This window comes from Peromyscus californicus, unplaced genomic scaffold (genome assembly GCF_007827085.1).
Source record: "Peromyscus californicus insignis strain IS unplaced genomic scaffold, ASM782708v3 Scaffold_7__1_contigs__length_154581171, whole genome shotgun sequence".
Classification (NCBI taxonomy): domain Eukaryota; kingdom Metazoa; phylum Chordata; class Mammalia; order Rodentia; family Cricetidae; genus Peromyscus; species Peromyscus californicus.
The window spans coordinates 148,273,162-148,288,051 of NW_026294595.1; the positions used below are offsets into that span (position 1 = coordinate 148,273,162).

The 14,890-nt window shown below is 44.3% G+C and overlaps 1 protein-coding gene across 1 annotated transcript in view; it reads right to left on the reverse strand.

The window, feature by feature from the left end:
* Ctcfl (CCCTC-binding factor like) overlaps positions 1-14,890 on the reverse strand; it is a 43,526-nt gene that overhangs the window by 16,108 nt on the left and 12,528 nt on the right. The window contains exons 2-3 of the mRNA XM_052725408.1: positions 3,780-4,002; positions 846-1,016 (exon numbers count right to left, since the gene is read on the reverse strand). Of these exons, the coding sequence (XP_052581368.1) occupies positions 846-1,016; positions 3,780-4,002 (394 nt within the window). The remainder of the gene's footprint in view (positions 1-845; positions 1,017-3,779; positions 4,003-14,890) is intronic.

Below are 14,890 nucleotides of genomic sequence, written 5' to 3' on the forward strand. Positions count from 1 at the left end.
CGGTGGTGGCGGGGAGGAGCGGCGGGCAAAACTAAGTTGGAATGGTGTGGCAGGCTTGTAACCCCAGCACTCAGAAGGCTGGGGTAGGGGGATCGGTGTAATACAGATCAGCTTGAACTGCAAGTGAGACCGTATTTCCAAAACAAAACAGAAAAAAAAAAAAAAAGGCAAAACTAAGCATAAAATTTGCACAGTGGGAACCCACCTTCTTGCTGGGGAGCAAGGTACCAACGATCCCTGGATGCTTATGATAAGGCTTAACTAATAAATTAGATACTAAAAACCAGAACGAACAGCAATAAGAAAATTGACAGACCAATGAGCTGGGCTGGTGGCCCAGGTTCATCATCCTAGCTGCTCAGGGGCTGAGACAGGAGGATCACAAATTCCAGGCTAGTTCAGCAACTTAGACCTGTCTCAAAATAAGAAGAGAAGGGCCGGGGATGTAGCCTAGTAGAGAAGTTGCCTGGCCTGCTTGAGTCCTCATTTTACAAAGAACACACGATGAAACTGAGTTTAGCAGATACCCGGAGAATACTGACGAAAATTATTAAATTATTTAAATTAAAAATTTTAAAAATTATTTAAAATTATTTTTCTGTAATTTTCCTTTTTTTTTTTTTTTTTTTTTGTTGGGGACAGAACCCAGGGCCCTGCATGTGCTAGGCAAGTGCTCTACACTGAGCTCTGCCCCCAGCTTCTGGAATTTTCTATTTAGACCGAGGTTGAGGACAGTGACAGAGACCACAGTGACGCCCCAGGAGAAGGGAGAACTCACCGGGTTTCCTCTGCATGCTCACCGAGACTTAGGGCCTCTGAGAAGGAAGGCCGCCGGGGCGCCTCACCTGTGTGGGTATTGACATGGTTCCGGAGGAGGGTGACGGTGCGGAAAGCCTTCAGGCACAGGTGGCACCGGTGAGGTCTCTCGTCGCTGTGAATTTTCATGTGACGAGTAAAAGTTGAGAATTTGGACGACGTGAATTGGCAGGCTTCACAGTGGAAGGTTCGGGGTTTTCCTGTGGGGAGAAGACACCGTGACACATCAGGAGACGTCTCAGGACACCCCATTCCCCACGAGGAGCATCTTGTCAGGAGAGAGGTGTCTAGGTCCCTAACCCATCTTCCCTGTGGTGCAGAATGGATGGGTACCAGCGGGGCTCACAAACATCTGTAACTCCTGCTCCAGAGGATCTGGTGCCCTCTTCTGGCCTCCGTGGGCACTGCACACAGATGGTGCTCAGATGGATGCATACACACACATAAACTGAAAATAAATCAATCTTAGCTGGGCAGTGGTGGTGCACACCTTTAATCCCAGCACTTAAGAGGCAGAGACAGGAGGATCTCTGTGAGTTTGAGGCCAGCCTGGTCCACAGAGCGAGATCCAGGACAGCCAGGGCTACAAGGAGAAACCCTGTCTCAAATAACAATAAAACAAAAATAAAAACTCAGTCTTATAGAAATATCACAACATTTAGAGAGTGGTGGAGAACAGAGAGGACAGAAGACGAAGTGTCTGCTCAAAGCAGGGGGTCCCAGAAGCAAATCTCCCAAAAACATGGACCCAAGTGCATATGTTCTCTGTTGAGTGAAATGAAGACACCCGCACAGCCTCCCAGCATCCTCCACCCGAGCCAGGGAGCTCTGGCAAACTGGCATGAAGCTGAACGGAACCACAGCCAACAGCCACACGTGACTGTTTAAGTTTGTATCTAAAATAACTGAAATGAAAACAAGACATGGCTCCTCTGTGGTAAGCCTCATTTTAGCGCCCACCAGCCACATGGGTGGTGGCTACGGCACTGGATACAATCCTTTCCAGCACCTCAGATGTTCCCCTTGGCAGAGCCAGGTCATACAGACATGTGAGGCCACCCTCCGCCAGGAGACAGCTGTGAAGGAGGGATGCAGCCTCTGTTAACATTTCCTGACAAAGCTCTCGAAGATCTGGCTGAGGGCGGTTTCTAGCTTCCAGCACTGTGGACGATCACATCTGCTGTTTTAAGACACCGAGCAGCTGGTGCTTGGTGACAGCCACGGGGAACACACACGCAGTCGAGGCTGTGAAGGCGTTCCTCTACAGACAACACACAGAAGGCCAAGATGTGTTTGGAGAAACAGCCACTAGAGTGATGTGAATGAAAGCAAGGTTCCTCTTCACACCCAGTACCATCAGAACCACCACCAGAATCACAGGACAACGCACGGAAATCTGCTGGGTGAGGGTGTGGGGGAATGAGCCTCCGATACAGCGGGCGACTATGGAGAGAGTTTGGCAGTTTCTCAGAACGTTAAACGTGGGGCAGGAGAGATGGCTCAGTGTGGAAGAGTGCTTTCTATGCAAGCACAAGGTCCCGAGTTCAAATCCCCAGTGCCCATGTAAAAAGCCAGATGTGGTCTCAAACGCCTTTAACTCTAGTGCTGTGGGAGTTGGACACAGGAGGACTGCTGGAGCTTGCTGGCCTCCCGCCTAGCTTCAGGTTCAGTGAGAGAGACAGTCTCAAGAGAGTAATGCAGACAGTGAACGACAGACATGCTGTGGCCTCCTTCCTATGGGGTTTCCACATGCATTCATGGGGGTGATCAAACATGGAGTTAGAGTGGTGAATGTTGTGTGGAGTTACAAATACATTAAAAACTGGAAAACAGGCTGGGAAGGAATTGGGGGCTACAGCCTCACGACTGACAGTGTGAGAAGCTGCCCTAAGGCAAAGAGCCGAAACTCCACCCCGAGAGGCAGGAACCTACAGGAGTGACCCTGGCCACATATAAGGGAATCCAAGTGCTGGCAGGGTGGCTGGTCCCTCCGTAAACTGAGTCAATTCCTTCCCAACCTGGCCATGGTCACAGAAGAGAAAGACACTGTGTGCTGTCACAGGATGACTTTTTAGTGACACTTTGTTTGTCTGCTTGCTTGTTTTTCTTGCTGGACCGGGAATGGAGCCCAAGGTCTCATGCATGCTAAGAAAGTGCTGGAGCCACTGAGCTACAATTCCAGTCAGAGAGAACTTTTAAAAAGTCATCTAGAAATTGAGATAATGGGATAAAATGTCTTGATTTAAATAAGCGAGAAATTACTTTAAAACAGCAGCCCATTAAACCACTGTGAGAATCAAATTCTTCCTGTGGGCTGCTAGCATGCCACCTATTACATTAGCATTATGAGACCTCCACAGAGTTTCACAGGCCCCTGCCTCTGCGTGCCCATCACTGAGATGCCCTGACAGGGCCATGGATGGCCACACAGGAAGGCCACTCTTTCTGCTGGGTTGACCCTCAGTCCCAGCTCCTAGGCTGGCTTCATTCTCCACAACAGCCCCCAGCCTGGCTCAGTCCTTCTTCCTGGCCCTCAACTTTGCTTGTCCCCTTTCCTAGCCTCCAGCCTTCTGCAGGACGGGCTCCCCAGTCCCATTCCCTTTGGTCTTTGCTCTTCTATGGGGCAGGGCTTTGCTGCTGTCCTGTGCTGTGATTACCTGCCTCCACCTGACACTCCCAAGGAACTTCAAGACAGAAAGTGGAGCCCAGTTCCTGGCCTGAGATTTATGTGCACAATGCTTTTTGGAACATTTAAAAACCACTTTTAAAATGTCTGTGCAAAATGAAAAAAAAAACCCTTTTGGATCTGATTTACAATATAGAACATCAGTTTAAAATTTCTTCCTTTTCCTGATATGCTGGAAGGAGCTTTTAAAAGTCAACACCTCAAACTTTGATAACCCCCACCTTCCCACAAGAAAAACAAGGGGTCTTCAGCGTCTCATGTGAGCCGGCCGGCCTACCCTTGGCCTTCTGCGGAGGTTCTGTGGTCTCAGCTTTTGGCACACTTGTCTGCTTCGGTGCTGGCTGATCTTGCTGATCTTCTAGGCTGAGGTGGGAAATGGTCACAACGAGTTCATCTTTTCCTTCATCTTCTGGTGTCATTTCCACAAACAGGAATCTTTCTTCTCCTTTCTCATCTGGGCCTCCCTCTGGCAACAGTTGGTCCTTCTCATTGTCTTCAAACTGATGAGTAAAAACGGGCGATTAGAGGCCACACTGTTAGTTACCATCCCATAGAATTCTTCATTCTGGCAAACCACAGAACACAGGAGGAAAAGCAAACACATAAGGCCGCTCGCTCATGGCCACCAAATGCCTGCAATTAAGCCATCGTTAATTTAGCATCAGGGTTTCTGGGGTGACTCCATCTTTTTTGTTGGTGGTGTTTTTCTTTTGGGCTCTTACTGGGTCTGTAGTCAAGCCAGCCTCAGACTCACTAACTACCTGAGCGTTACCCTGACCCTCTACTCCTCCAGCCTCCACCCCGTGAATGCTCCACTGGCTACCACCAAGGCAGGTTTATAAGGTTCTAGGGATGAAACCCAGGCTTCATGCATGCAGGCAAGTATTGTACCAACTGAGCTACATCTCTAGGCCATAAGATTTGTTTTTTTTCAAATACAATGCACCTTACATTAACAGTATTGTTTCCTGTAACATTAAAATACTATATATAGTATTTTATATTCATATATATAATTTATATTTATATATATAATTTATATTATATATGACATGTATGTGCTGGGGGGATATCTTTCTGTCTGTGAATATATGCTGCTTCCATTGGTTAATAAACAGGCTGCTTTGGCCTATGGCAGGGCAGCTTAGAGGCAGGCAGGAAATCCAAGGAGAGAGACAGGAAAGAGAAAGGTGAAGTCTGGGGAGATGCCAGCTACTGCCGAAGGAGCAGCAAGATGCCAGCAGTCCGGTAATGCCAAGGCCACGAGGCAACTTACAGATTAATAGAAATGGGTTAATTTAAGATATAAGAGGTAGTTAGCAAGATGCCTGTCATAGGCCATACAGTTTGTAAACAATATTAAGCCTCTGGAGCCTGTCCTGGATCTCGCTCTGTCAAACAGGCTGGCCTCGAACTCACAGAGATCCGCCTGGCTCTGTGCCCTCAAGTGCTGGGATTAAAGGCTTGCACCACCACTGCCTGGCCTGAGTGATTATTTTATATGTGGCTTCAGGACCACAGGGCCATGTGGGACCAGAGAAACCTTCTGGCTACATTTGGCGCCCGGACATGGTAGCAAGAATTTCCACCCAAAACCTGAGAAAGCTTTAAAAAAAGATTCTAAAATGGAGCTAAAAACAGCTTCCTAGTTGTGTCTCTCAGGCCAGCCACAGCCTGCAGGCTTGACCTACAGTATGGCAGATTCCCACGCAGTACACTGTAGTGTGTAGCTGTTCCAGCTTTGACCTGGAAGTAATACCCCCAGTGAGGCTTCCAGTAACTGTCACGCCTACCTATGACCTGCCCGAGGCAGGGCCGAGACAGGAGCCCTTAAGACCCGAGATCCAGATATACAGGCGCTCTTGGTTCTTGGTGATCCTGGATGATAGACTGAGCAAAGTTCTCCAGAGAACACCGCTGGACTGCACTTCACCTCTCCTGGATCCTGTAACCTATACCTTTACTTGTTGTAAGTTACCCCAAAATAAACCTCCCTTTTAACTACGTGGAGTTGCCTTAATAAACCCACCAATAGTACACAGAGATATCTCCAAGCCATACAGCACACTGAGTGGTGAATTTAGCTTTTGCTAGTACAGAAAAAAGAAAAAAAAAAAAGGTTTCTGGGCTATATGTTGCTTGTTGGAGACACAGACTCACTGCTTTCCAGAGCTGACAGTGAGCATGGCTCTCAGAGTTGGCAGGAGGTACCTCCACCATGTTGGGAAGCTGAGATGGGCTGCCGCTTCAGTCCTAACCACGCTGCAGTTTAAAGCAATGATCAGAAAAGGATTATAGATACACAAAAGACAGATTCAGATGGAATAAACCTCTAAATGGCTTACATTATGTATAAAAATGTATATAGGCTTGGAAGAGAGAGGAAAAGCAGGCTAGACAGTTATATAAAGAAGCAGATAGCTTTAAAAAATAAAGTATTTAAAGAGACAATAAGAATAATATAAAAGTTAGGCCACAAAAAGATGAAAATTACACAAAGAATCTGGATACTGCAGATTATTATATTGTCTTTGGGATTTTTAACTGCAGAAAGATATTTGATTGTAAAGGCTGCTGAGTTAAACCAATATATATATACTTTAAAGGTATCTTGACTTCAAAATTTGTGTCTAAGGATACGTTGCTTTGGAAAAGAGGTTCTGCTTTTGTTTCCACAGAAGATGAGAACCTGTGGATTGCTTCTAGGCTCATATGGTTTGATCAGCCAAGAACCCCTGAAAGGTCTCTGATGACACCATGGCCCAGATGATCCAACATCCAAAATCAGCTTCAAGGCGACTGGCTGAGATGATCCATCCTCACAGACTACTCCAGCCAAGATTTAACTATAATTCTTAATTTTCTTAGGCTCCCCATAGGATTACCAGCACCCCAAATCAGCAGGAAATAGTAGGAGAAGTTACACCCAAATTCCCAAAATATTGTTTATAAGTGTTTATTTTTATTTAAAAGGGTTGATTATAAATGCAATCTCTTTCTAAAGAAGAAAAGGGGATATTATAGATATGATAGGATGAAAGGGTAAGTTATTGGATCTACTTTTATTATTTATTTATTTATTTATTTTTGGGTTTTTTGAGACAGGGTTTCTCTGTGTAGTTTTGGAACCTGTCCTGGATCTTGCACTGTAGACCAGGCTGACCTTGAACTCACAGAGATCCGCCTGCCTCTGCCTCCCGAGTGCTGGGATTAAAGGCGTGCGCCACCACCGCCTGGCTTTGAATCTACTTTTAAAGAACAACTTGTTTAAAATGTTTTACACTGCTGTAGATTTTAGTTTATTACAAATTTAAAGTTAATTTTGTTATACTGTATGTATATTTCTACTCTTGTTTAAGGTATTATGTTTATGCAGCTCATTTAAAATTGTAATGTATAATTAAGAAATACAGATTAGCTGGGCTAGGATAATCAAACTTACAGTCATGTTAGTTAAGTTTTGCAGGCATATAAAGATATATTGCAATTAGGTAAGTAATCTTCAAACACTTCAAAGACTTACAGAATATGGCACTCAAATTGTTTTAAAAACTTAGACTCTTCTAGACAGTGAGACATGTCTGTTCCTGGCAGCACCAATTTACTTCAAAGAAGAAGATGGGCATTGAAGACATTCCATATGGAATTTATCTTTTTCTTGGCACAAAATGGCCTGCTGGGCAAAGAACTGATCTTGCCTGGACTGCTTGACAGTATGCTTTATAGACTGGACATACAGGACCCATGGAAAAATGACCACTATATTTTGCTAAAACAAGGCAAGATGGTCCTTCAGGTTCCTGCTTTGCAGAGGAGACTGCCAGACGTTCTACAGGACACAGAGAAGTAACTAAAAAACTCTAGGCATACAGGCTGAAGATGGATGCCCCAATGTTGCAGAGGAACTGTACAGGCAGCCAGATGTCTCTGTCATTCTAGATTTTTGGAAGTTGCTTACAATGCACTTCCTGTTTATTTAGATATTATCATGTCCTTCTGGGGTCTTCGATGGACTTGAAGACTAGATAGTTATAATTATAGTTTTCAATGGTTGATAAAAGGTAAATTAGGTATGAAACTTTAGGTTAACAAATATAGGACAGATGATAAACTATTTTCTTTAATTTTGCCAAATACAAATAGAGTAGATATTATAGCTATAATTCTTGATAACTGTTTATTATATATAATTTTACTATATTAAAGCTAAAACTTTTTTTTTTTAATTTTGCAATACAATTCAGTTCTACATATCAGCCACGGATTCCCTTGTTCTCCCCCCCTCCGTCCCCCCTCACCTTCCCCCCAGCCCACCCCCCATTCCCATCTCCTCCAGGGCAAAGCCTCCCCCGCGGACTGAGATCAACCTGGTAGACTCAGTCCAGGTAGGTCCAGTCCCCTCCTCCCAGGCCGAGCCAAGCGACCCTGCATAGGCCCCCAGGTTTCAAACAGCCAACTCATGCAATGAGCACAGGACCCGGTCCCACTGCCTGGATGCCTCCCAAACAGATCAAGCCAATCAACTGTCTCACCCATTCAGAGGGCCTGATCCAGTTGGTGACCCCTCAGCCATTGGTTCATAGTTCATGTGTTTCCATTCGTTTGGCTATTTGTCCCTGTGCTTTTTCCAACCTTGGTCTCAACAATTCTCGCTCATATAAACCCTCCTCATTCTCGCTAATTGGACTCCCAGAGATCCACCTGGAGCCTAGCCATGGATCTCTGCATCCAGATCCCTCAGTAGTTGGATGGGGTTTCTAGCACGACAATTAGGGTGTTTGGCCATCCCATCACCAGAGTAGGTCAGTTCGGGCTGTCTGCACACCTATGAACATATAATTTTTGACAAAGAAGCCAAAAGTGCACAATGGAAAAAAGAAAGCATCTTCAGCAAATGGTGCTGGCATAACTGGATATCAACATGTAGAAGACTGCAAATAGATTCATATCTGTCACCGTGCACAAAACTTAGGTCCAAGTGGATCAAGGACCTCAACATAAATCCAGCTACTCTGAACCTGCTAGAAGAGAAGGTAGGAAGTAGTCTTGAACACATTGGCATAGGAGATCACTTCCTAAATATAACACCAGTAGCACAGACACTGAGAGAAACAATCAATCAATGGGACCTCTTGAAAGCGAGAAGCTTTTGTAGAGCAAAGGATACGGTCAACAAGGCAAAGTGACAGCCTACAGAATGGGAAAAGATCTTCACCAACCCCACATCTGACAGAGGACTGATATCCAGAGTATATAAGGAACTCAAGAAATTAGACATCAAAATGCCCAACAGTCCAATTAAGAAATGGGCTATAGAACTAAACAGAGAATTCTCAACAGAGGAAACTCAAATGGCTGAAAGACATTTAAGGAATTGCTCAACATCCCTAATCATCAGGGAAATGCAAATCAAAACAACTCTGAGATACCACCTTACGCCTGTCAGAATGGCTAAGATAAAAAACACTGAAGACACCTTTTTTTTTTTTTTTTTTGAGACAGGGTTTCTCTGTGTAGTTTTGGTGCCTGTCCTGAATCTCATTCTGTAGACCACCAGGCTGGCCTTGAACTCACAGAGATCTGCCTTCCTCTGCCTCCTGAGTGCTGGGATTGAAGGCATGTGCCACCACCACCCGGTGTAAAACCTTCCTTTTTTATTAGATAGAAAAGGGGAAGTGCTGGGGGATGCCTTTCTGTCTGTGAATATATGTTGTTCCCATTGGTTAATAAACAGGCTGCTTTGGCCTATGGCAGGGCAGCTTAGAGGCAGGCAGGAAATCCAAGGAGAGAGACAGGAAAGAGAAAGGTGAAGTCTGGAGAGATGCCAGCTACTGCCGAAGGAGCAGCAAGATGCCAGCAGTCCGGTAATGCCAAGGCCACGAGGCAACTTACAGATTAATAGAAATGGGTTAATTTAAGATATAAGAGGTAGTTAGCAAGATGCCTGTCATAGGCCATACAGTTTGTAAACAATATTAAGCCTCTGGAGCCTGTCCTGGATCTCGCTCTGTCAAACAGGCTGGCCTCGAACTCACAGAGATCCGCCTGGCTCTGTGCCCTCAAGTGCTGGGATTAAAGGCTTGCACCACCACTGCCTGGCCTGAGTGATTATTTTATATGTGGCTTCAGGACCACAGGGCCATGTGGGACCAGAGAAACCTTCTGGCTACATTTGGCGCCCGGACATGGTAGCAAGAATTTCCACCCAAAACCTGAGAAAGCTTTAAAAAAAGATTCTAAAATGGAGCTAAAAACAGCTTCCTAGTTGTGTCTCTCAGGCCAGCCACAGCCTGCAGGCTTGACCTACAGTATGGCAGATTCCCACGCAGTACACTGTAGTGTGTAGCTGTTCCAGCTTTGACCTGGAAGTAATACCCCCAGTGAGGCTTCCAGTAACTGTCACGCCTACCTATGACCTGCCCGAGGCAGGGCCGAGACAGGAGCCCTTAAGACCCGAGATCCAGATATACAGGCGCTCTTGGTTCTTGGTGATCCTGGATGATAGACTGAGCAAAGTTCTCCAGAGAACACCGCTGGACTGCACTTCACCTCTCCTGGATCCTGTAACCTATACCTTTACTTGTTGTAAGTTACCCCAAAATAAACCTCCCTTTTAACTACGTGGAGTTGCCTTAATAAACCCACCAATAGTACACAGAGATATCTCCAAGCCATACAGCACACTGAGTGGTGAATTTAGCTTTTGCTAGTACAGAAAAAAGAAAAAAAAAAAAGGTTTCTGGGCTATATGTTGCTTGTTGGAGACACAGACTCACTGCTTTCCAGAGCTGACAGTGAGCATGGCTCTCAGAGTTGGCAGGAGGTACCTCCACCATGTTGGGAAGCTGAGATGGGCTGCCGCTTCAGTCCTAACCACGCTGCAGTTTAAAGCAATGATCAGAAAAGGATTATAGATACACAAAAGACAGATTCAGATGGAATAAACCTCTAAATGGCTTACATTATGTATAAAAATGTATATAGGCTTGGAAGAGAGAGGAAAAGCAGGCTAGACAGTTATATAAAGAAGCAGATAGCTTTAAAAAATAAAGTATTTAAAGAGACAATAAGAATAATATAAAAGTTAGGCCACAAAAAGATGAAAATTACACAAAGAATCTGGATACTGCAGATTATTATATTGTCTTTGGGATTTTTAACTGCAGAAAGATATTTGATTGTAAAGGCTGCTGAGTTAAACCAATATATATATACTTTAAAGGTATCTTGACTTCAAAATTTGTGTCTAAGGATACGTTGCTTTGGAAAAGAGGTTCTGCTTTTGTTTCCACAGAAGATGAGAACCTGTGGATTGCTTCTAGGCTCATATGGTTTGATCAGCCAAGAACCCCTGAAAGGTCTCTGATGACACCATGGCCCAGATGATCCAACATCCAAAATCAGCTTCAAGGCGACTGGCTGAGATGATCCATCCTCACAGACTACTCCAGCCAAGATTTAACTATAATTCTTAATTTTCTTAGGCTCCCCATAGGATTACCAGCACCCCAAATCAGCAGGAAATAGTAGGAGAAGTTACACCCAAATTCCCAAAATATTGTTTATAAGTGTTTATTTTTATTTAAAAGGGTTGATTATAAATGCAATCTCTTTCTAAAGAAGAAAAGGGGATATTATAGATATGATAGGATGAAAGGGTAAGTTATTGGATCTACTTTTATTATTTATTTATTTATTTATTTTTGGGTTTTTTGAGACAGGGTTTCTCTGTGTAGTTTTGGAACCTGTCCTGGATCTTGCACTGTAGACCAGGCTGACCTTGAACTCACAGAGATCCGCCTGCCTCTGCCTCCCGAGTGCTGGGATTAAAGGCGTGCGCCACCACCGCCTGGCTTTGAATCTACTTTTAAAGAACAACTTGTTTAAAATGTTTTACACTGCTGTAGATTTTAGTTTATTACAAATTTAAAGTTAATTTTGTTATACTGTATGTATATTTCTACTCTTGTTTAAGGTATTATGTTTATGCAGCTCATTAAAATTGTAATGTATAATTAAGAAATACAGATTAGCTGGGCTAGGATAATCAAACTTACAGTCATGTTAGTTAAGTTTTGCAGGCATATAAAGATATATTGCAATTAGGTAAGTAATCTTCAAACACTTCAAAGACTTACAGAATATGGCACTCAAATTGTTTTAAAAACTTAGACTCTTCTAGACAGTGAGACATGTCTGTTCCTGGCAGCACCAATTTACTTCAAAGAAGAAGATGGGCATTGAAGACATTCCATATGGAATTTATCTTTTTCTTGGCACAAAATGGCCTGCTGGGCAAAGAACTGATCTTGCCTGGACTGCTTGACAGTATGCTTTATAGACTGGACATACAGGACCCATGGAAAAATGACCACTATATTTTGCTAAAACAAGGCAAGATGGTCCTTCAGGTTCCTGCTTTGCAGAGGAGACTGCCAGACGTTCTACAGGACACAGAGAAGTAACTAAAAAACTCTAGGCATACAGGCTGAAGATGGATGCCCCAATGTTGCAGAGGAACTGTACAGGCAGCCAGATGTCTCTGTCATTCTAGATTTTTGGAAGTTGCTTACAATGCACTTCCTGTTTATTTAGATATTATCATGTCCTTCTGGGGTCTTCGATGGACTTGAAGACTAGATAGTTATAATTATAGTTTTCAATGGTTGATAAAAGGTAAATTAGGTATGAAACTTTAGGTTAACAAATATAGGACAGATGATAAACTATTTTCTTTAATTTTGCCAAATACAAATAGAGTAGATATTATAGCTATAATTCTTGATAACTGTTTATTATATATAATTTTACTATATTAAAGCTAAAACTTTTTTTTTTTAATTTTGCAATACAATTCAGTTCTACATATCAGCCACGGATTCCCTTGTTCTCCCCCCTCCGTCCCCCCTCACCTTCCCCCCAGCCCACCCCCCATTCCCATCTCCTCCAGGGCAAAGCCTCCCCCGCGGACTGAGATCAACCTGGTAGACTCAGTCCAGGTAGGTCCAGTCCCCTCCTCCCAGGCCGAGCCAAGCGACCCTGCATAGGCCCCAGGTTTCAAACAGCCAACTCATGCAATGAGCACAGGACCCGGTCCCACTGCCTGGATGCCTCCCAAACAGATCAAGCCAATCAACTGTCTCACCCATTCAGAGGGCCTGATCCAGTTGGTGACCCCTCAGCCATTGGTTCATAGTTCATGTGTTTCCATTCGTTTGGCTATTTGTCCCTGTGCTTTTTCCAACCTTGGTCTCAACAATTCTCGCTCATATAAACCCTCCTCATTCTCGCTAATTGGACTCCCAGAGATCCACCTGGAGCCTAGCCATGGATCTCTGCATCCAGATCCCTCAGTAGTTGGATGGGGTTTCTAGCACGACAATTAGGGTGTTTGGCCATCCCATCACCAGAGTAGGTCAGTTCGGGCTGTCTGCACACCTATGAACATATAATTTTTGACAAAGAAGCCAAAAGTGCACAATGGAAAAAAGAAAGCATCTTCAGCAAATGGTGCTGGCATAACTGGATATCAACATGTAGAAGACTGCAAATAGATTCATATCTGTCACCGTGCACAAAACTTAGGTCCAAGTGGATCAAGGACCTCAACATAAATCCAGCTACTCTGAACCTGCTAGAAGAGAAGGTAGGAAGTAGTCTTGAACACATTGGCATAGGAGATCACTTCCTAAATATAACACCAGTAGCACAGACACTGAGAGAAACAATCAATCAATGGGACCTCTTGAAAGCGAGAAGCTTTTGTAGAGCAAAGGATACGGTCAACAAGGCAAAGTGACAGCCTACAGAATGGGAAAAGATCTTCACCAACCCCACATCTGACAGAGGACTGATATCCAGAGTATATAAGGAACTCAAGAAATTAGACATCAAAATGCCCAACAGTCCAATTAAGAAATGGGCTATAGAACTAAACAGAGAATTCTCAACAGAGGAAACTCAAATGGCTGAAAGACATTTAAGGAATTGCTCAACATCCCTAATCATCAGGGAAATGCAAATCAAAACAACTCTGAGATACCACCTTACGCCTGTCAGAATGGCTAAGATAAAAAACACTGAAGACACCTTTTTTTTTTTTTTTTTTTTTGAGACAGGGTTTCTCTGTGTAGTTTTGGTGCCTGTCCTGAATCTCATTCTGTAGACCACCAGGCTGGCCTTGAACTCACAGAGATCTGCCTTCCTCTGCCTCCTGAGTGCTGGGATTGAAGGCATGTGCCACCACCACCCGGTGTAAAACCTTCCTTTTTTATTAGATAGAAAAGGGGAAGTGCTGGGGGATGCCTTTCTGTCTGTGAATATATGTTGTTCCCATTGGTTAATAAACAGGCTGCTTTGGCCTATGGCAGGGCAGCTTAGAGGCAGGCAGGAAATCCAAGGAGAGAGACAGGAAAGAGAAAGGTGAAGTCTGGAGAGATGCCAGCTACTGCCGAAGGAGCAGCAAGATGCCAGCAGTCCGGTAATGCCAAGGCCACGAGGCAACTTACAGATTAATAGAAATGGGTTAATTTAAGATATAAGAGGTAGTTAGCAAGATGCCTGTCATAGGCCATACAGTTTGTAAACAATATTAAGCCTCTGGAGCCTGTCCTGGATCTCGCTCTGTCAAACAGGCTGGCCTCGAACTCACAGAGATCCGCCTGGCTCTGTGCCCTCAAGTGCTGGGATTAAAGGCTTGCACCACCACTGCCTGGCCTGAGTGATTATTTTATATGTGGCTTCAGGACCACAGGGCCATGTGGGACCAGAGAAACCTTCTGGCTACATTTGGCGCCCGGACATGGTAGCAAGAATTTCCACCCAAAACCTGAGAAAGCTTTAAAAAAAGATTCTAAAATGGAGCTAAAAACAGCTTCCTAGTTGTGTCTCTCAGGCCAGCCACAGCCTGCAGGCTTGACCTACAGTATGGCAGATTCCCACGCAGTACACTGTAGTGTGTAGCTGTTCCAGCTTTGACCTGGAAGTAATACCCCCAGTGAGGCTTCCAGTAACTGTCACGCCTACCTATGACCTGCCCGAGGCAGGGCCGAGACAGGAGCCCTTAAGACCCGAGATCCAGATATACAGGCGCTCTTGGTTCTTGGTGATCCTGGATGATAGACTGAGCAAAGTTCTCCAGAGAACACCGCTGGACTGCACTTCACCTCTCCTGGATCCTGTAACCTATACCTTTACTTGTTGTAAGTTACCCCAAAATAAACCTCCCTTTTAACTACGTGGAGTTGCCTTAATAAACCCACCAATAGTACACAGAGATATCTCCAAGCCATACAGCACACTGAGTGGTGAATTTAGCTTTTGCTAGTACAGAAAAAAGAAAAAAAAAAAAGGTTTCTGGGCTATATGTTGCTTGTTGGAGACACAGAC